The sequence below is a fragment of the Notamacropus eugenii genome, chromosome 1 (assembly GCF_028372415.1).
Source record: "Notamacropus eugenii isolate mMacEug1 chromosome 1, mMacEug1.pri_v2, whole genome shotgun sequence".
NCBI classification, from domain to species: Eukaryota; Metazoa; Chordata; class Mammalia; order Diprotodontia; family Macropodidae; genus Notamacropus; species Notamacropus eugenii.
The window spans coordinates 419199718-419220409 of record NC_092872.1 but is presented as its reverse complement, the minus strand read 5'-3'; the positions used below and the strand labels follow the sequence as shown (position 1 = coordinate 419220409).

At 44.1% G+C, this 20692-nt stretch overlaps 1 protein-coding gene across 2 annotated transcripts; it reads left to right on the top strand.

The window, feature by feature from the left end:
• Positions 1 to 447: 447 nt before the first annotated feature.
• Positions 448 to 18957, top strand: EDEM2 (ER degradation enhancing alpha-mannosidase like protein 2). 2 transcript variants are annotated; one of them, XM_072631342.1, is made up of 11 exons: positions 448 to 838; positions 1237 to 1347; positions 2620 to 2659; positions 3992 to 4097; positions 4556 to 4681; positions 5862 to 6073; positions 6575 to 6716; positions 8716 to 8840; positions 11228 to 11372; positions 12956 to 13077; positions 18400 to 18957. In XM_072631342.1, the coding sequence occupies exons 1-11, from the start codon at positions 486 to 488 to the stop codon at positions 18901 to 18903; spliced, it is 1986 nt and encodes a 661-aa protein (XP_072487443.1). In that variant the 5' UTR covers positions 448 to 485; the 3' UTR covers positions 18904 to 18957. The 2 variants fall into 2 exon arrangements, with proteins under 2 accessions (XP_072487443.1, XP_072487444.1); XM_072631343.1 differs by lacking the exons at positions 11228 to 11372; positions 12956 to 13077 and having other exon boundaries at positions 471 to 838.
• Positions 18958 to 20692: the final 1735 nt, after the last annotated feature.

Genomic DNA, 20692 nt, shown 5'->3' with positions numbered 1-20692 from the left:
AACAGCAGCAAACTGGAAAAAATCCATGTCTCCAGTGACTGTGGAATGAAATGACTTAACAGATTGTGTTATATGATTGTAAGAGATGTTATTGTGCTTAAAGCAACGACAAATATGAAGACTATTAAGGAATATGGAAAGATATAGGGAGTATTATAAAGAAAGCAGAACCAAAAATACTACAGATACGTTAACTACAGGTATAACAGCCACAAGGTCGGGGAAAAATACACACGAAAAAAAGACCATGTGGGGACTCAGAAAGAAACAGACTGACTTTTTAATACTGTATCTTGTTAATGTCAATGTTTAGATGGAGAATGTTCAATTTAAACAAAATGTAACTAATTGGAGGTGATGGTTTCACATGCAATGCTACTGTTTAAATTCTTATTTCCGTACTTGTCCACGTTTGTTGACAACTTCCAAGGTCTCCTTCCAGCTCTAGGTCTAGTATTCTGACCGTTTTAACAGTCTCATAAAGGATGGAGGAGGAAGAAACAAGGAGATCTCAGCAGGACAGAATCTGGAAGCTAGACAGCTGGGGGAAGCTCCCCTCAGCCTTCGGGACCACACTTCCCGGCTTACACTGCGACCCCCGTTGCATGCTGGGTCTTGTAGTGGACTGCGGTCCGAGGCGCGCAGACGCAGCAGGGAGCCCAGGAGACCCCGGAAGCGCGGCGGAGGCGGCTGTGGGGCTATGCCGGCGTCGCCGAGAGCACCTGTGCCCCATGCCCCGGTGCCCGCTCTACTCGCTCTGCCTCCTGTGCGCTCTGCTGCCCCTGCACCACAATGCGCCCGAGCCCGAGGGCCCCGCGCCCGATCCGGCCCACTACAGGTGAGCAGGGGAGGAGGCGGGACGGGACCGCTCCCTTCCACCCCGCCCCCTCCCCCATTCCCAGGCCCCAAGTTCCCGACTCCGTCGCTGGGGTCGGGGGCGGAGCGCCTGGACACTGCCGGGGGCTGCGGCTTCCCCGCCTGACCTTTCTTCTCCTGCCTTCCCGACCCCTCCCCCCTCACCGACCTGATTTTTCACCTTTCCTCTGGATCTCTCCTTTCGCCTCCTGATTTCTTATTTTCTGGCCCTACCCCAGCCTGATTTCTTGCCTCCCCATCGTCCCCTTCTTGCCCCTTCCCTTGTTTTCCGCTTTCTTTCTTGCCCCCGCCCCGACCCCGTCTTCTCCCTTTCTCTCCTCCTTCTTCCCCTCGTGCTTCCCACTTTCTTTCTTGCCCCAGGGAGCGAGTCAAGTCCATGTTCTATCACGCCTACAACAACTACCTGGAGAACGCTTTCCCCTACGACGAGCTGCGGCCGCTCACCTGCGACGGGCTGGACACCTGGGGAAGGTAGGACCGGAGGGCGGGGTGGGGCGGGCCGGGGCGGGTCGAGCCGAGGGTTAATCGGGCTGCTGACCTGGCGGGGTAGCGGGAAAGGAGCCTGAGTCCTCAGGTCACAGCCTCAGGGACCTGGTTCCGGAAGACTTCTCGGCTAGCGGAGCTGAGCTATTTGGGGCGGGGATTCAGAACAGTACTGCCTATTCTAAGCCTAGCATTGAGTCACTCAGTGTCAGAGCTGGTGGAGCAGTTAGAAAAAATAAGTCTCCTGCTCTTACTCCTCTCATTGTAGGGGGAATGGAAAGGGCTGGGGAAGCTGGGGCCCCCAGGAGGTGTGTGACTTGTCCAGGAATAAGCAACTTCAGTGACCTATTGGAGTTCTAAGTGTCCTGGGGAGGCACACACATGAAATAACAATCTATGATAGCATGATGTTCTGCGACATCCTGGTTAGTGCTAATATTGTAATAGAACGTTTGTCTTGGAGAGAGGAAATCTGGATTTCCTGGAAACTAGGTACATTAGGTCTGTGACCTTGACCAAGTCACTTAACATCGTTTTAACCTCAGTTTCCACACCTGTTTTACCGAGATGGGGTTATTTATTCAACTTCCTCTTCAGTTAATCTGGGCAGTTTATAGTTTTTTAAAATATTCATCCATCTCATTTAGATTGTCAAATTTATGGGCATACAGTTGGGCAAAGTAATTTCTAATTATTGTTTTAATTTCCTCCTCGATGGAGGTGAGTTCACCCTTTTCCCATACCTGTTTAAAAAAAAACTTCAGTGCCTGTCTCACTGATTGGGTTAGAATAGAAGTGTTTTGTACACATTAAAGTGCTATGGAAATGTGATCCATTAGTAGTATAGGTTTAAAAGTGATCAGACCAGGGGAACATTATACATAGTAAGAATGATATTGTAGTGATAATCAATGGTGAAAGACTTAACTATGCTGATCAGTACAATGAATGTTGTAGATACCACAGTTCTAAAGAACGCTTGCTGACCAATGCTATTCACCTCTAGAGAGAACTGATGGACCCTGCAAATTGAAACCTTTTTTCACTTTATTATTATTTTTTGCAACATTGTTACTATGGAAATAAGTTTTTTATGACTTCACATATATAATGGGTATCATATTATTGCCTTCTCAGTGTGTGGGGGAGATATTGAAGGGAGGGAAAAAATTTGGAACTCAAAATTTTAAAAAAATGAATGTTAAAACATAAATAAACATTAGAAAAAGAAACAAAATGGGGGTTTTTGTCCTTTTGCAGTTTTTCTCTGACACTGATAGATGCCCTGGACACCTTGTTGGTAAGTGTATTTTTTTTGTGTTTTTTCCTTTCTTATGTTGTTCTTTCTTCATTGAGTTTATTTCAGTTAAAAACAATTCACCCCTACATGTTTTTCCTCTAATTATTCAGAATTGATAATATCAAATCACTCAATTGAAGCTGTGGAGAATTAATCCCACTTGACTAGCTTCTTTTCAGGAGAGTGTTTGTGATCCTGACAATTCTTTGGGATCTGCCCCAGGAAGGGGGATCAGAGCAACCCATAGGGCCTGCCAGCCTCAGGTTTTGTTAGCTTTTAGGAGTCCAAGGCAGTTTTATGGGCAGTGAGGAAAATGCAGAGAAAAAGACATGTGATTCTGATCCTCAGTGTACTTAAGAGTTTTGATGGCATGACAAGACTGCCTTTCCACCTTACCCCTAAATCAGAAAAGTTAAACTGTAAGATACAGAATACTATATAACGTAATGTAGCACAACACAACGTAGCATAGCAATATAACATAACCATATTATGAGAGGTTATAAGACATTCTCTACTCAGTGTCCAGTGAATGCTACACTGTTGGTACTATGGTTCAGAGGTGTCAGAGATCCCTCTGGATTGGAGTACCCAAGATAGTTTCTTTCAGGGAGATTTGGATCTTTACCCATGCCTTAAAGGATAAGTAGGATTTGTGTTGGCAAATTAGGGTAGATGCTTTCCTTGGCAGGAGGATCAGCATGAGGCATTATTTTAATGAGGACGGTAAGACTTGGTCTGGCTAAAATGGAGGATTGTACATAGGAGAGTAGTGAAGGAATCAGGCAGAAAGGTAGGTAGAGCGCACGTTATGGGTGGGGAGGAGCCCTTGAATTGCATGGCGAAGAATAGCCACAGTATAATATTTTAAAATGTCAGAATCAAGGTTTGGAGATTTACTTGATGGTTGAGTGCCTGGGCACTGCCTCTGCCTGTGAGGCTCCCTGGATGAACAGAGAAGGCAGAAATCGGACTGAGACTGTGCTATCTGATGTCTGATCTCCCTGCCTGATTGCTCATCCTGGAAAGGTGACTGTTGCAGTGATCTGAACAAAGTGTTGAGGACAGGAACAGGGAAAGATTTCCTTTTCCTGACTCTTAAGTATTTTCCTTACATAGCTCATCAGTTTGGCTTTGAGAGCTTTTTTCCTATTAATTAAGTAGATAGCAACCCTAGCACATTCACAGAAGGGAAAAGAAGCAACCTGAGACTAAGGGAGGAAGTACCAGGGCAGGGCTCAGAAATCTGGCGTTTTGTTTCTTTAGCTCCCACTCCCTCCCTGCCCCCAATGGCTTTAACTCTCCTGGGATTTCCTGTCTTTGTTCTTGCAGATTTTGGGAAATGTCACTGAATTCCAGAGGGTTGTTGATGTGCTTCAGGAAAGTGTGGATTTTGATATCGATGTTAATGCCTCCGTGTTTGAAACCAACATTCGAGGTAGGTGCTGCCCAGGAGACGTCAGGCACTCAGAGCTCCTGGAAAAGGGCCTGGGTCTTTCACTAGGCAAGTTAAGGGGAGGTGGAGGAGAGCTGACTTCAGAAAGACAAGAAATTTGAAGGAGCCACCATCAGACCCAGTGTCTGGGAGAGCAACCCCTTCTTGTGGAAAAGGGCCAGAGAAAGGAGATACCTTCATTTCAGACATCACAGGTTTAAAAAGACCACAGACTTTCATCCTCATACTTCTCTTACTCTTATTACTGGTGTGACTGTTGAGTAGGCCTTTAACCTTTCTCAGATTCAGTTTCCTAATCTGTTAAAAAAAATGAAGGTGCTGGGCTAAGTGGTCTCCAACGATCCTTTCCAGCTCGAATTTTAGGATCCTGTTAGATGATTTGGCATGAATGAGCAATGGAGTTTCTTGGGGCTAGCGCTAACTGGCTGTTTATTCTTCAGTGGTAGGAGGCCTTTTGTCGGCTCACCTGCTGTCCAAGAAGGCTGGAGTAGAGGTGGAGGCAGGATGGCCTTGTTCTGGGCCTCTCCTGAGAATGGCTGAGGAGGCAGCTCGAAAGCTTCTTCCAGGTATGGACAGGCCTTTGCCCATTTCCAGGGGTGAGCATGGATCACTTTTGTTTGGTATTGCTCACCTGATACAGTGGGTCTAGATGTAAGTTGATTTCTCATTGTAAATGGTTCTCCCCTCTTTCTCTGGGCCCAGACAGAAAATATGTGGTGGGAGGAATGAGTCTTGATTGCTCTGAAGACTTGCTGTTACTTTCCTGGAATTGGTTTAGGGTTGAATAAGCTGACTTTATTAATGTTGGCGGGAAAGGAGTATTGCTTAAGGAGATCTTCGTTGGTGTAAGTCCTTTGCCTTGAATAAGTAACTCTTTACTCCTGCCCTTCCAAGTTTGCTACCCAGCTGTAGTGGAAGGACAGTACTGGCAAATGCCTGCCTGCTGGAGGAAATTCATGTTTGTACTGGGCTAAGATTCACCAACTATCTCTTGCTTTCACCATCCCTACTGGCAGTAAGAGTATAAGTGAGCAATACAAGTCTGTCTATGGATACTGAAGTTTTGTAACTGTGTATAAACATGCACCACCTCCCCCATCCTCCACAATGCCTCCAACACACACACACACACACACACACATACACACACACACACCATATAGGCATTTCTTTATTCTCTTAACATGCTAGAAAGCCACACACACACACCATATAGGCATTTCTTTATTCTCTTAACATGCTAGAAAGCCCAGGTCCTAGGCCTTGTAGCACTGATCACGTACTCAGCAGCTTCCTTTTCAGTAGTATATCCTGTGTGATTCACTGTGCTGGGATCCTTGCCTGACTGTTTCTTTGTTTTAGGACAATGTGAAATTCTCCAAACATTTCCATTGTTACTTTTGGCCATAACACTCCCCTGGGCCTATTGGATGGTGAGATTCTCTAAGCCTGTTGCCATTTGGGTATTTGAGGAAGTATAAGTTCTTCTGGTTGAAAGAGGAAATCCCCATGAAAGCAACATGCCTGCTAGCTGCAGGCAGGCAGTCTGGTTCCTGCCCTTGGACTAACATGCCCGGTTTGACCCCTTTTTCTCAGATACTGATGCAGTCTATTGCTCTAGTGTCAGCTTCCAGTGTCCTGAGTGGGAGGCCCGGCCCAATCAGCCTTGGAGTGCTCTAAGGTGTGGGATTTGACCTGAATGTGGCCCTTAGCTCTTTACCCAGACTCCCAATCTCTGTGGTTCAGCTTTTCAGACCCCTACGGGGATGCCATATGGAACAGTGAACTTGATGCATGGTGTGAATCCTGGAGAAACTCCTGTGACCTGCACCGCTGGGATAGGGACCTTCATTGTAGAATTTGCCACCCTGAGCAGCCTGACTGGTGATCCAATATTTGAGGACGTAGCCAGAAGGGCCCTAAAGGGCTTATGGAAAAGCCGGTCAGATATTGGGCTGGTGAGTAGGAGGATACTCTTCCTGTTTGACTCAGACCTGACACACTGAGATGGCCTCTGTGGCAAAGGGCTTTGAGCCAGGAGCTGAAGCCAGGCCAAGGAAAACCTAGAGAGGTAGAATGTAGAATGGTACTTGACTCTCAATCTGGGCTTTTTCTGAAGTACTTAGGACTCTTAAAATACACCACCAAATTAGAATGGGTGTAGGGGGTGGGATAAGGAAAGTGCAATTCAGAGAATAGAAAGGGGCCTTGAATGTTTTCATCTTCAAATTTCCAGGGCATTTGACTATATTTCCTAGAAATGTTTCTAATAATAGTATAATGGATCCCATATCTAAGCTGATAATAGACCCTGTTGGTATGATGGGAAGAAAGTTTCCCTGTATGCCTACATTGTATGTGCCCTGCAAGTGGGGGTGGGAAGCTAGGCAGATGTTATATGAGGTGGCAGGAAAGGCTGGGTTGTGGACCCTCTGTTCGGACCTGCTTCTTTCTCACAGGTAGGCAACCACATTGATGTGGTGACAGGCAAGTGGGTGGCTCAGGATGCTGGCATAGGTGCTGGTGTGGATTCCTACTTCGAGTACCTGGTGAAGGGCGCTATCCTACTTCAAGACAAAGAACTCATGTCCATGTTTTTGGGTAAGAAAGACTCCATCTCTCTTCATGTGGGTGGAGTGCCTGTACTTAGGGGCTCCAGCCTTTGGTTCTGAAAAGCTAAATTAGTAACTCCTTGTGACCTTCAGGCCTACATGAGGGCTAGGACCTCTTTTTTTAATGACAAAATTTCCCTACAGTAATACATTATCACAATATAAAAGGCGTCTCTTAACCTTTACACCAAATGTGTGGCATTTCCCAGATGACAGAAGCCAGAACTTCAAAGCTGGTGACTGATTGCCTTCTACTTTTTTGAGTTGTTTTTGCTGGGAGGAGAAGATAGGACTTCTCTGACTCTCTTGAATAAGGTTGTTGGTTTTTCTTTCCCCATAGCTCCCTCTGCTCTGTCTCATATTTGGTGGGGAATTTGGGAGCTTGACTTCTTCTGAGCATCCTCCTGGAGTCAGGTGACCCTAATTTGTATTGCAGCTGAAACTTTATGTGGCATAAGTCTCTTCTCTGGTTGGGAGCCTATCAGATTTCCTTTGACAAACTACAGAGATTGTCTAGGTTTCTTTTAAGATTATACTTCAGTAATGTGTAATTTTGTTGATGTTGGTACTCTCTACTCCAACCTAGATTGCAACCTTGATAGTAGATGTTGCCTAATGTGGGAGTTAGATGACGTTCAAGCATGTCCAGTGGGTCTAACCCAGTGAAGCACCTCCAAACTTTGCTAGACTGTCTGGGCCTCAAAACATAAACTTAGAACTCATGCCATGGGCTCATGCTTGAATCCTTTCCAGCTTGTTAGGCCCTTCCTGAGCTCAGGCTGGGCAAGGTGGCCTTCCAGCTACAAAGAAGCACTAGATGAGGAATCTGATCCTAACACTGGAACTAAGGACTCAACTATAGAAAGGCTTAGACCATCAACAAGAACAGCATGAAATAAGGAAACTCAGGCATGGCTTCTGTGGCTTCTGGCTTTGTGGGGTCTAAGCCCAAGAAGACTGAGCCCCCACCCTCCTACCTACCTTGATACTGTGAGAGAATGGATAGAGCATTGGTACTAGTGAAGACATAGAAAACACGTGAACAATTTATGTAGGTTTTTGATAAGTACTGATAAGGCAATAGGGGAGATAATCCGTGGGAATGCTACTACTGTCTTTTTCAAAACAGTAGCCTCTGAGCCAGCAGGGACCTTAGAAGTCATCTTTTCCAACCTTTCTCCCAGTGCAAGAGTCCCCCAGTATAAGAGTTCATGGTTGGAGCAGGTAGCAGGCCCAGGGGTGGGGAACCTGCAGCCTTGAAGCCACATGTGGCCTTCTAGGTCCTTGGGTGCAGCCTTTTGACTAAGTCCAAGTTTTACAGAACGAATCCTTTTATTAAGGGGATTTGTTCTGTGAAGTTTGAATTCAGTGAAACAGCTGCACCCAAGGACCTAGAGGGCTACATGTGGCCTTGAGGCTGCAGGTTCTCCACCCTGGGTTCTAGCCTGTGCCATTGCTGGACAGTTCTTACCGTTAGGAAATTCTTCCCTATTAGGAAATCACTTTCCTCTCTTGAATTTAGCTCTCCCCTCTGGGACAAACAGAATGAGGTTGATTTCCTTTTCCACATCACATGAGTTAGAGGTTCAGGGAGGGAAAATGACCAGAATAAGCCAATTGCAGGCCAGGTTGAGAGGCAAGTGAAGACATTCTTGGCCAGGCCTGGAGAGGGGTCCGTATTGGAGAAGAAGCAAAGAATGACTCCTTGATTCCCTTGCCCTTTGTCTGTGTTACAGCACCTGAAAAGAGAACTGGATAGGGCATGCCAGTCTTGACTGTGGTTTTCTGTACTTTAAAAGAGGCTGTTCTGGATGAAATATTTCTGAAGTTTGACCATTTTACCCCTTTACTTACTGAATTTTGAACCATTACAACACCATCCCAGGTTTGGCAGCTCCTTATTGGATTGTATTAATGCAACGATCCCCATTCAGTGATGAGGGCTGTCTTCCTATTCCCTGACATGACTAACCCCATCTCCACTGCAGAGTATAATAAAGCCATTCGGAACTACACCCGTTTTGATGACTGGTACCTATGGGTGCAGATGTACAAAGGGACTGTTTCCATGCCAGTATTTCAGTCTCTGGAAGCCTATTGGCCAGGTTTGCAGGTAAGAATGCTTATCTTTCAATCCCTGGAAGCCTGTTGGCCAGGCTTGAAGGTGGGAGTGATCCGAGTTGTAGTTTTACTGTGAAAACAAAAATGTGAAGGTTTTTTTTAAAAAATAAGTTTTTATTGGTCTTTTTTTTTAATATCATGTTAATTTCCCCCAATATCCTTTCTCCCCCTCCATCTAGAGAGCCATTCCATTGAATAAATAATATTTTTCAGAAGATAAAGAAAATGAAAAAATCAGCATAACTGATAAATACATCAAAAAAATCTGAAAGTATATGCAATGGACATTGCTTGTGGACCTCCTGCCTCTGCCAGAGGATGGACAGGGAGTGTCTTCTCATATCTCTTCTTGTGAGCCATGCTTGGTCTATAATTTTGCAACATTCACTCTTGGTTTTCCTGTTGTGTACGGTTGTTCTTTATGTTCACATTGAACATCACATCATTTTGCCTCAGTTCCTGTAAGACTTTCCATCCTCTGAGTTCATCACTTCAAGAAGTGTTTTTCTATGTAGAATTTGAATTAGTTAGGTTGCCTTTGTATTCAGGATAGCCTGAGGTGAAGGAGTTGCAGGAGTCATGGGTTTTAGGCATAATTTCCCTCCACGCACTTGTTGATCCTGTCAAACTGGCCTGAGATCCCTGTCCCTGTGCGTTTGAACAAATTGGCTTCTGTGCCTGAAATACACCCCTTTTGACTCTTAGAATCTTTAGTTCCCTTCAAAGCTCAATTTAAATTGAGGCCCTTCCCAGTCTCCAGCTGCCAGTGCCTTCTCTGCACCCCCAAAATCATTTTACCTTTACTTTATGTGTATTAAGTATGTGTGTGTATGTGTGTCTGTATACATATAGACACATGGACATATATGGGTATATGTGTTTGTATTTGTGCATACACACAAACACATGGCTATATGCGTATACATGTGCATATATAGACACATGATATATGGGTTTGTAAATGTAAACATTTAGATGTGGATATATATGTATATACATGTCTATCTGTGTGCATACAAACATAACTATATCTTCATTTGTGTCTATGTCTATGTATATGTATGTGTATATATATACACAAACACACATACATGTGCATATATCTGTATACACACACACACACACATACACACACGTTTCCCCTTAAAATATAAGTTCCTTAATGATGAAGCTGCCAAGTTTTTATCTTTAGATCACTCCCCCTCTCTATCCCCTCCCCCGCCCAATACAGTACCTGATAGAAGTCTTTGTTGATTGATGGGCCAGTTCAGAACTAGAAGGGTCCTCAGAGAACATCTGGAGTAGCGCCTTCTTTTTCTTTATCTTAACCCTTACTTACTTATGTCTTCATTTTCCTAGCAGACCCTTAAGAGATCTGCTGAGAAGGGTGGGGCTTTTTCTCATCTGGGAGTTCCTAGGTAGTTCCCCCACTAAAAATTATCTATATGCAGCTTATTCAGAATCTTCTTGGCCCAAGGAGAAATTGTGTCTGCAACAGATTTCTCCTTGTGTAGGCTTTCTGTCAGCTCTTCTGGGATAGAGAACAAGAAAGGAAAAGGAGCTAAAGTTAACTCTTAAAAATGGGGGACCCTCTTCTGGTGTCTGTCGGGTCCATTTGTTTGTCTGCTGCAGCACTTAGCACAATAGGTGTTTAATAAATGTTTATTGACTGACTTACAGAGTATAGATGGCACTCATGATAAAAGAGCTCACATTTACACAGCATTGTAGTTCACAAAGTACTTTCTTCACAGTGGCTCTGTGCAGCCAGTAGGACAGGTATCACCTCCATTTCACTGATGAGGAAACTGAGCTTCCTGAGAGGTAGGATGATTTTCTGGTGTTCTTACAACTGTGGATCCAGGTCTTTTGAATCGAGTCAAACTAATGGTGGTATTGTAGGGAACTGGAGAGAGTACTGGACTGGGATTTGGGAAGACTGATCAAGTCACTTCACTTTTCTTTGCATCAGTTCCTTCCTTACCTGTAACAGGAGAAAATTAGATTGGATAGCTTCTAAGATCCCTTGCAGCACTTTATCTAGGCTCCTAGGAATCCTGAAGTGGTCTCTCTGTGTGACTCTCAACAAATTATTGAACCTCTCTGAACCTGTTTCCTCAGGGTGAATATTGTAGCTGCCTCATAGGGTCATGAGTACCAAATGAGCTAGTGTCTGTAAAATGTTTCCTAAACCTTGAGGCATTTAGCTGTCTTTTTTTCATTAAATATTTGCTATTATTAGTATTATTCCTTTGTCCGTGGCACCATCTGCCTCTGATTTTCTTTACCTAGTTCTCTAGACTTGGCTCTGGTGGTGTCAGCGAGCTGGCCAGACTATGTCACAGATCATATAGCTGAGTAACTTGTCTCTCTCTGCAGAGCCTCATTGGGGACATTGACAATGCCATGAGGACATTCCTCAATTACTACACTGTATGGAAGCAGTTTGGCGGGCTGCCAGAATTTTATAACATTCCCCAGGGCTACACCGTAGAGAAACGGGAAGGATACCCACTTCGGCCCGGTGAGTGGGAGCATCAGCCTGGTCTCTCAGCTGTACTCCTAATACCAGATTAGCCAACCAGGGCCCAGAATAGGGTAAGGGAGATGCCATGGGGATTGGTGGAGATGGTGAGAAGAGCAGAGCTCCCAGCTCCCTCTTCTCTCCGGGGTAAGGTGCTTACCTCTTACATCTTCCTCCCCCTGGATTCCAGAAATTTACAGTCAGTTTTCAGCTGGGTGGAGATTCTCAAAAAAAAAAAGGGGGTGGTGGTGCAGAGTTACAGGCAGCTCTGGGCTTAAGATGTTTGATGGGCATGAGAATTGGCTCAGGAATGGGTTAAATTTTTTCTAAGGGTGTAGTTAGCCTAAATTGACTCTTTTTTTTTTTTTTGGCCTTTTCAATTAAGGGGTTTCCCAATCTTTCTTCCATGAGGGCATTTGCTTTTAAAAGATAGTCAGGATAGAGGGAGTTTATATAACTTCACAGACAAATAGATAGCCTTCAAGTTAACTGCCTGAAGGGAGTAACTAAGACCCCTCACCAGAAATCCAACCACTGGGAACGAGGATGCCTGGATTCTAAATACAGCTCTGCCCCTAACTCAATGTATGACGCTTCCTCCCTAGCTCAATTTTCCCTATGAACAATGAGGATGTTATATTTAGTCGTCTCTGAGGGCCTTTCCAGCTCTTACACTCTGTGATTCTGCAAAATGCATAGATTCTCACAGCCCCTTTGAGTTCAGCTAAGTGTTATGACTTTTTCAGATGGAGAAAATGAAGTGGAGGGCCTGGGATTTAGTATATGTTCAGAATCACAGAACCACAGAAATGTTAGAAACTGGAGGGAAACTTGGAGATCGCTGAGTCCAACCCTCTATTTTTAGAGATGAGCAAACTGAGACCCAAAGAGGTTGTGACTTGCCCAGAGTCTCACAAGGAGTTAGTAGCAGAGCCAGAAATAAAACCCAAATCTTCTGGGTCCTAGCCCAGTGTTGTTTCCACTGCCCTGTGACCAGCAATGGCCTCCCTGTTCCCCAAGGAGGAAGAATAGAGAGCCTGGGTGGGATAGAGGGTGAAGAAGGGGAGAACTTAGGTCAGATGAGGGCTTCCATTTCCCAGACAGTTTTATTTCTTTCTAATGGAGAAGGAATGAAGTTGAGGTAGGGAGGTATCAGCTGAAGAGATTTCAGTGTCCCCTGGCCTAGTTCCTGTTCACCAGGGGTCAGATTGTGGCCCCAACTTGGTGGGGGTGTTTGTGTGGATGTATGTTGAGAATGGGAGGGCAACAGAGGGATGGATGCCTTCTGTACAGGTCACAAACTTAGTATATTGGAGACCTGGTTTGGGAATTTTTGTCTCTCATTCTTGTGCTCATCCTCTCCTAGACTGGCCAGCTTTAGGGCTGTTTTTCACCCTCTTCCATCCTTGTGATGGATCAGAAAACATGGTGGTGAACATTCTCACTTCTGTGCCCAGTACCTTTGGGCAAGTGGATGGAACATATAATGGGAAGATTTGACCAGTGACCTTACATCCACCCAGACCTACCCTGACCCCGACCCCTATCCCCTTGTGAGAAGGACTCTGCTTTGGATTTTGCAGAACTGATTGAGAGTGCGATGTACCTCTACCAAGCCACAAGGGACCCCACTCTCTTAGAACTCGGAAGAGATGCTGTAGAGTCCATTGAAAAAATCAGCAAGGTGGAGTGTGGTTTTGCAACAGTAAGTGTTTCTGAAGATTCAGAGGTCTGGCATCCCCTCTGGCTGCTGCTGAAGTCTGGAGGAGCCTTGTCACTCACTACCTGAGAATCACATGCTCTCTGTGAGCACTGAGGCCCTTTTCCTTGTGCTAGCAAAGGAGCCAAGGGAAGTAGCGTGTGAAGCTCTCCCCTATGCCAGGCATGAGCACCCTTCTCATTTCCACCTCCCAGAATTCCTTATTTCCTTCAGAACTTGACTTAAGTGTCACCTTCTATGTAAAGCCTTTACTGATCCGTCCTAGGTGCTAGTTCTTTCTCTCTTTTCTTTCCCCACCATCCTCGTTGTTGTTGAGTCACTTCAGTCCTGCCTGACTCTTTGTGATCCCGTTTGGGGTTTTCTTAGGAAAGATACTGGAAGTGGTTTGCCATTTCCTTCTCCAGCTCTTTTTACAGATGAGGAAACTGAGGCAAACAGGGTAAAGTGATTTGCCCAGCCCAACTTACCTTGTATCTATTTTGCATGCACTTCTGTGTGTATGCTCTCTCCCCCAGAAAAGTATAAACTCCTTGTGAGTAGGTATTGTTTCATTTTGTTCTTTGTATGCCCAGTACCTGGCACAGTGCCTGGCAGGTAGTCGATACCACCAGACTTAGAGGACCTGGCTGGGTTCTAGTACCAGTTCTGTTATTTACTGGCTGTTCTGTCTTGTGTAAGTCAATAGATATCTTTTGAGCCTCGGTTTCCTCATTTGTAAAGTCCCTCTCATACCCCCCTTCATGTTTGTTGTGAGAATCAGATGAGATTTATACATAAAGGGCTTTGTAAGTTTTTAAGTACCAGTATGAATTGGAGCCACTCAGCTCTTTCCCTGAACCCAAAGACTTGTTGCCCTGGATCACATAACATTGTGAATAGTTTGGAAGGCAGCCCAGCCTTTTGTAATCCTTAGTCCTTGTGTTCATAACATGAGATTGTTGTTTGTCTTATGCGGCAGTGGAGGGTAGACTGAACAGCGACATGGATGGATTTGAAAAAGTTATATCCTCTCCCCATAGCATTTTGTTTCATGCATTTGCTATATGGGCTGTCAGAGATAACTGACTATATTAGGCAGTCTGCCTTGCTATAATGCAGCCTAGCTGAGGGGTGCATCAGTGGTTCCCTGGAGGTGCTTCCAGCTGCAATAGTTGAGGATGAGAACTGCCTAACCAGCCACCACTTCTTAGGATTTAGAATAGCACCTGATCTCCTTACTGAAAACAGAGGCATGAAAGTCAATATGTAGTAGAACTTTTGAACCAGATGCAACTTTAGGGAATCATCTGATCCACTGGTTCTTAACCAGGGGTCCATCGGTTTACTTTGTTAATATTTTGATCATTCTTTCCATCTAATTGGCTTCCTCTGTAATCCTACCTATTATTTGCTGCATTTAAAAAGATCTTCACCAGACTGCCTACGGGGTCTACAACACAAAAAGGGGTGAGAACCTCTGATCTAAATCAGCCTTTTACAGAAGAGCAGACAGGCCCAGAGAGAGGAAGTAACTTGCCCAAGGACACAAAGCTCTACTTTTGTAGTCGAGCTAGAATAAATGCAAGTCTTCTGGCTCTCAGATCAGGCCTCTTTCCATTGTAGCACAGTGATCTACCTGGACGTGACTAGTTTTGTGAAAGAGAGGAGAGCATTTCCGAGGCATTTTTGATTCCAATCCGAGGACTCTTTTTAGGAACAGTATTATGAGTCCCCTAGCTTATAAGGTGACTATGAAGGGAGACAGTTTGGCTAGTTGGGGGTAGTTCCTTGGCTCCCTAATGCCAACAGAATCAATTTCAGACTCTGATTACAAACTGTATTTCTCAACTCTTCTTATACTGTCCCATATAATCTATTCCTTTTCCTTTTTCTATTTTCTTTTATTTTTCAATTAATACACCCATCCCCAATTTACAAGAAAAAAGAAACACAAAAACATTGTAACAAAATTTGGAGTCAACCAAGACAAATTCCCCCATTGGTTATGTCCAAAAATGTAAGTCTTATTCTTCATCTTGAATCAGCAGGAGGAAGGTGGCATGCTTCATCATCAGTTCTTTGAAATCATGGTTGGTCATTACATTGATCAGAGTTCTTACGTCTTGCCTTTATAATGTTATTGCATAAATTATTCTCCTGGTTCTGCTCACTTGACTCTATATCAGTTTATTCAGGTCTTCTTAGGTTTGTCTGACGATATCCCTTTTGTTATTTCTTATGGCACAATAATATTCCATTGCATTCATATACCATAATTTACTCTCCCATTCCTCAGTTGATGGGCATCTCCTTAATTTCCAGTTCTTTGCCCCTACAAACATTTTTGTGTGTATATGTTATTTTTCTATTTCTTTAAGGGTATAGACCTAAGAAGAGGTATTTCTGGCTATTAGTGACTTTCGAGGCATAGTTCCAAATTGTTTTCCAGAATGGCTGCTCCACCAACAGCCGTGCAATCTATTCCAATCCATTCCATAGCTAAACTGGCTGATTGTCTATCCCCCAGATATACTCCACTGCCTTTATTCATGTCTCATTCCTCCAAGTTGAAATTCTACCCAAGGAGGGGAGGCAGGAGAGGAGAGCATTTGGAACTCAAAATTTTTAAAAACAAATGTTAAAATTTTTTTTTTGCATACATTTGAGAAAAATAATATTTTAAAAAAAGGAAGTTCCATTCAAAATTCATATGCCACCTTTTTCCATGAAATGTTTCTTGATTTCCTTCCCCTTCAATAATGACTTGCTCCTAGATTTTTTTTTTTTAAACATAGCACTGTTTAAACCTCCCATATGTACGTATTATTCATTGGTTTTCATTATGGGTATTTGAGTGTAGTCTTATCTAGACTGTAAGCCCCATGAGGACAAGAAACATGCCTTATTCATCTTTGTAGCCCCCATAGTATCTAGTATAGTAGTAGCTTAATGTTTGTTGAACATGCAATGTTGTTGAGGCCCAAACTTTATAACATTTTCCCAGAGCTTAAATTCTAAAAGTCACCAGTGTGGCTCGTCAGAGATGTTGAGGTTCTCATTTGGCTTCCACTTGGGCTAGATAACCTCTGAGATTCTATCTGGATAATCCAGACCCCATCAAACCCATGTGAAGGAAGAGAAGGAACAGACAGCTTGGGTAGTGATTGCAGGATTGAACACCTGTTTCTGACCACAGCTTTGTTCTAAAGTTTCATAAAGAGCACACATATTTTTGAAAAGCTATTTTCTTCCCAATATTTGCATATATTAAATCCTCAACACCAAACTCTCGACTCTCTCAACTCGTCTTACAAAAGTGGTTTGTGCTTCCCTTTGAGGCTACTCCATGTAATAGAAAGGTCTCTGGTGTTAACAGTGGAAAATATGCCCCTGAGCTAGCATGTTTCTGTACCATGCTCCTGAGTACATGCCCCACCTCCATATCCAGGAAGAAGGCTCAGTTCTGGGGCCCTCCCAGATTGCATTGGTAGACTGATGCATCATCCTGTCGCTTACTACCTGGGCAGTTTCACGTGTCTGTGCCTCAGCTTCCCAATCTGTCAAATGAAGAGGGTAGAATAGATGGTCTCTGGGCCCATTTCAGCTCTAGATGATCCTAATCTACCATGATTGAAAAATCCCTGCACTGCCTTAGTATCTTTGAATGCCAGCACTAGAAGGGATTTCAGATGTTACATCTAACTCCTTCACTTGGCAGATGAGGAAACTGTGACCTAGAAGGAAGATATGACCTGCTCAGTATCATTGAGTCCACAGACACTTACTCTTACTCTTGCAAGATCCTGTGCTGGGTGCTATGGAATATGAAGATTAATTTGGCAAACCCTTATCAAGCACTTGGTATTGAGGGCTTATTTACAAAGCCTTGCCCTCAGGGAGCTCACAGTAGAATGAGCACAGGAGGCAGGAGAAAAAACATACACAGATAGCATACTCTGATTTTTGACTATATCACCAGAGTGGTTTTAACAGGGTGCTATGGGTGTCCAGATGAGGGAGTGCTTCCGCCCAGCCTGGGAAGGGTCATTGTAGGCCTTATGCAGGAGATCATGTCTGAGCTGGGCTTAGGATAACAGAAAGGATTTTGGAGAAATGAAGATGGGGTGGGGTAAAGAAATGTACTCCTGGGGAGCAGTGAGTTATTATCAGAGATATGAACAGAAACGAAGACTCCTGGTACTTAGGCCAATTCTTTTTTTGCTGTGTGAGGTGTACATACACACACACACACACACACACACACACACACACACACACACACTCTATCTCTCCCTCTCTCTCTCTCCCCCTCTCCCCCACTTCCTCCCTCCCTCTCTCTCTCCCCTCCCCCCTCTCCTTCTTCCTCCACATACTCCTTCCATCTCTCTCTCTGTCTGTCTCTGCCTTTCTCTGTCTCTTTCTTTCTCTGTGCCTCTCTCTCCATCTCTCATTTTCCTGGGTATTTTCCAGCATCTTAATGGAATTAAGTTTCACTCTCCATTCAAGCACTAACCAATTAGATTACCCTATTGGTTTTAGAATGTGGAAGAGCCTTGGAATATGCTTATGATGATACTTCACCTCCTCTTTTTCTTTCTCCCAACCTCTGTAAGAAAAAAGGAGGAATCTGTATCAGTTTCTCTCTTGAGGTCTTGTCCAGTTCAGTTTTGGTAGCGGACTCATGGCCAAAAGGATTTTGACTATATAGATGTCAGACATAGTAGCTCAGGCCTGGTGCCATTACTTCAGTAGTCTTACAGCATCTGTTTTGCCCTGCCTGTACTAGAGCTAGGACATTTCCCACCACTGACACTCATGCTGTTCCACATCCAGCCTTGGAGCAGACTAAAAGGGATCAAAAGTTGGAAAGCTCTTCTCAGTTTGTCACCGTCCCTAGGCAGTTAGGTCATGGGGACTTGGGACTCATTGCTGCCCTTTGGAGGCACTCCAAGACAGAGCAACAGAGGAACAAGCCCTTGAGTTCCTCATCTTTTGCCAAACAGCAGAAGAACAGTTCTTGGTTGTTCCAAACCCTTTCTGAGTCACATTTATGAATAAAGCTAGAAATCCACTGAGAATTGATTGTTAAAGGGAAAGCACTTTTCTAATCCCAAACAGTTGAAATGGATCTGACTCATCTGTGCCAGTAAACTCAATTAGCTTATTCAAGTAACTTGAAAATTAAAAACTGTTTCAGCAAGAGATTTTTGAGATGGATATAGTATTCTACTTTTTACCTTTACTGACTTTCTCAGTTTGTTCCAACAGTTGAGCGGAATCCCTGTGTCTAGTGATGATCTGACTTCCTTTTTCTCTCCTGTCTTGTAGATTAAAGACCTAAGAGATCACAAATTGGATAACAGGATGGAATCTTTCTTCTTGGCTGAGACTGTCAAATATCTCTACCTGCTGTTTGACCCAACCAATTTCATTCACAACAATGGTTCCACCTTTGATGCCGTGATCACACCCTACGGGGAATGTATCCTGGGAGCTGGAGGTTATGTCTTTAACACTGAAGCTCACCCCATCGACCCTGCAGCCTTGCACTGCTGTAGGAAACAGAAGGAAGAGCAGTGGGAAGTAGAAGACTTAATGAGGGAATTTTTCTCCCTTAAACGAAACCGAAAATCCACATTAAGGAAAACTACCGCCAGCCCTGGCCATTGGGAAATCCCAACAAAAGGGAAAGATGCCTCAGCTTCAGAAAACCAAGTAGAGATGAATGGTAAAAAGGGCTCCAAGCGTAGTGTTCCACTCCTCAGGTGTCCCAGCCAGCCCTTTACTTCCAAGTTGGCGTTGCTTGGACAAGTTTTCCTAGACTCCCCATGACCACATGAAGATTTATTTTGAAGTTGAACTCTAATAAATGTGTTTGGTTTTGCCTCTGCTGTTTTTTCCCTCAAGAACCCCTCCCTGGACCTTTATGATAATCTAGTACAGGGCTGTCACTTTGTAGGTGGGGGAAGGTGAGGTCAGGAGAGAGAGGGGAAGCGACTCCAAGGTCAAGCAGTGACTTAAGGACTGAAATAGGGGCTGCAACCTTAGAGACCTCCTGTGACACTGATACCCAGAGAAAGGGCACAGGAGTCATGCAGTAAGTTAAGGGTAGAGCTGGGATCAGAATCCAAATGTGCTGACTGCTGGGGGTTCTTGTCACACAATCTCCACTCAGATTCCAGGTTTGCTTGTTGGAATCGTAGTAGAAATTGTATTGGCACAGAACTGAAAAATAATCTCCAGGCATGAATCCAGACTATTTTGGTATACATCAGATGTGGCTACTATTTTTCTTGGTTTTAAAACTTTTTTTTTTTAATCAGAGGTTAAGCTTTCAGAAGGCCCAGGCTGCCAGAGTAGCCCAATTATTAGAGTTTAAGAATTAGGCCCCAGTGAAGAACTTTTGAGAAAGTATGAAAGGTCATGGGAGGCCTACAATGTTAAGGCTGGGAATTGGCTGTTTCCCTCTAGCTTGGGAATCTGAAAAATTTCATAACTTGTCTGTGTGGGGGAGAGGCAAAGGAAGTATCCCAAGTAATTTGGAAAAAAAGCTTACTAAATATTAAGAAGGAGAGTGATGGGACTTTGTGGGATGTGGAGGCAGAAGATTGCACACAGGTGAATGTGCCCTTTGGGAACTGGGCCTGTTCCCCAAACCACATTCTGGGAACATTGCACAGAGCAGCAAGTTACAGTGTTCTTTCTGCGTGGAATTCCATCCTCCTGGATCTCCACTTCAAAACTCCTGCCCATCCTTAAACCCTAGTTCTAAGTTCAAATGCCAGTCTCTTCTAGGAAGCTTCTCCTACCCTAGATTAGTAATGACATTCCCTCTCCTCCCCACCCATAAAGGTCACTTTGTACCTCCCTTAGGAATGAGTAACTTTTATTCTGGTTGCTTATGAATGTTCCATAGCCTTCTACTAGACTTAATGTGCCAAGCACTAGGTACTATGGGAAATGTGAGGGACCTACCTGCTGTGACTAAATTCAAAGACAGACAAAATAAACGGGTAAATGAGTAACCATCTTAGGAGCCCCTATAGTAATCCCAAAAAGGCAAGCATTGCTTCCAAACAGTTCTGTACTCCTATAATTTTCTCACTTGTTTTTTCCTCCAGGCCTTACGTGTTTTGTCCTGGCTTAGTCTTCCTCATGAACATCTCTGGTCACATTATTTGGCTGTTGAAAACCAGTCTTCCATCCCTGACTGAATTAAGTTCAAATAACAGCTTGTCATTCAAGTCCTTTCAGTCTGACTCCAACCTACCCCTGTGTGCATTGTCTACACCACCACCCCCAGCCATACTTGGACCAAACCCTCTTTTTTGAACACACCTTATTCTTTGCTTTCCTCATTGCTTTTGCTCATGCCTGAAATGTTGTCCTTTCCCCACCCATCTATCTCCACCTTTTGAAGTCTTCACTGGTCTTTCAAGGTCCAAGTTAAATGCCACCTCCATAAAGCTTTAGGTCTCCCTAGCTAGAAGTAATCCCTTTTCTGACCTCTGTTTCAGACCTCTCAAGTACTTCAATTGTATTTCACGTGCTAGTCTTTTTTGTCTGTCATACCCAGCTATTAGACTAAACACAAGAGCAGGGCCTACTGTAGTTAAGTTCT

Excerpts from the sequence above, each read along its gene's own strand:
- EDEM2 (XM_072631342.1), top strand. The coding sequence starts at position 486 with ATGGAGGAGGAAGAAACAAGGAGATCTCAGCAGGACAGAATCTGGAAG. Across the intron at positions 2,660-3,991 it reads ATGCCCTGGACACCTTGTTG|ATTTTGGGAAATGTCACTGA; the intron begins GTAAGTGTATTT and ends TTGTTCTTGCAG. Across the intron at positions 8,841-11,227 it reads CCTATTGGCCAGGTTTGCAG|AGCCTCATTGGGGACATTGA; the intron begins GTAAGAATGCTT and ends CTCTCTCTGCAG.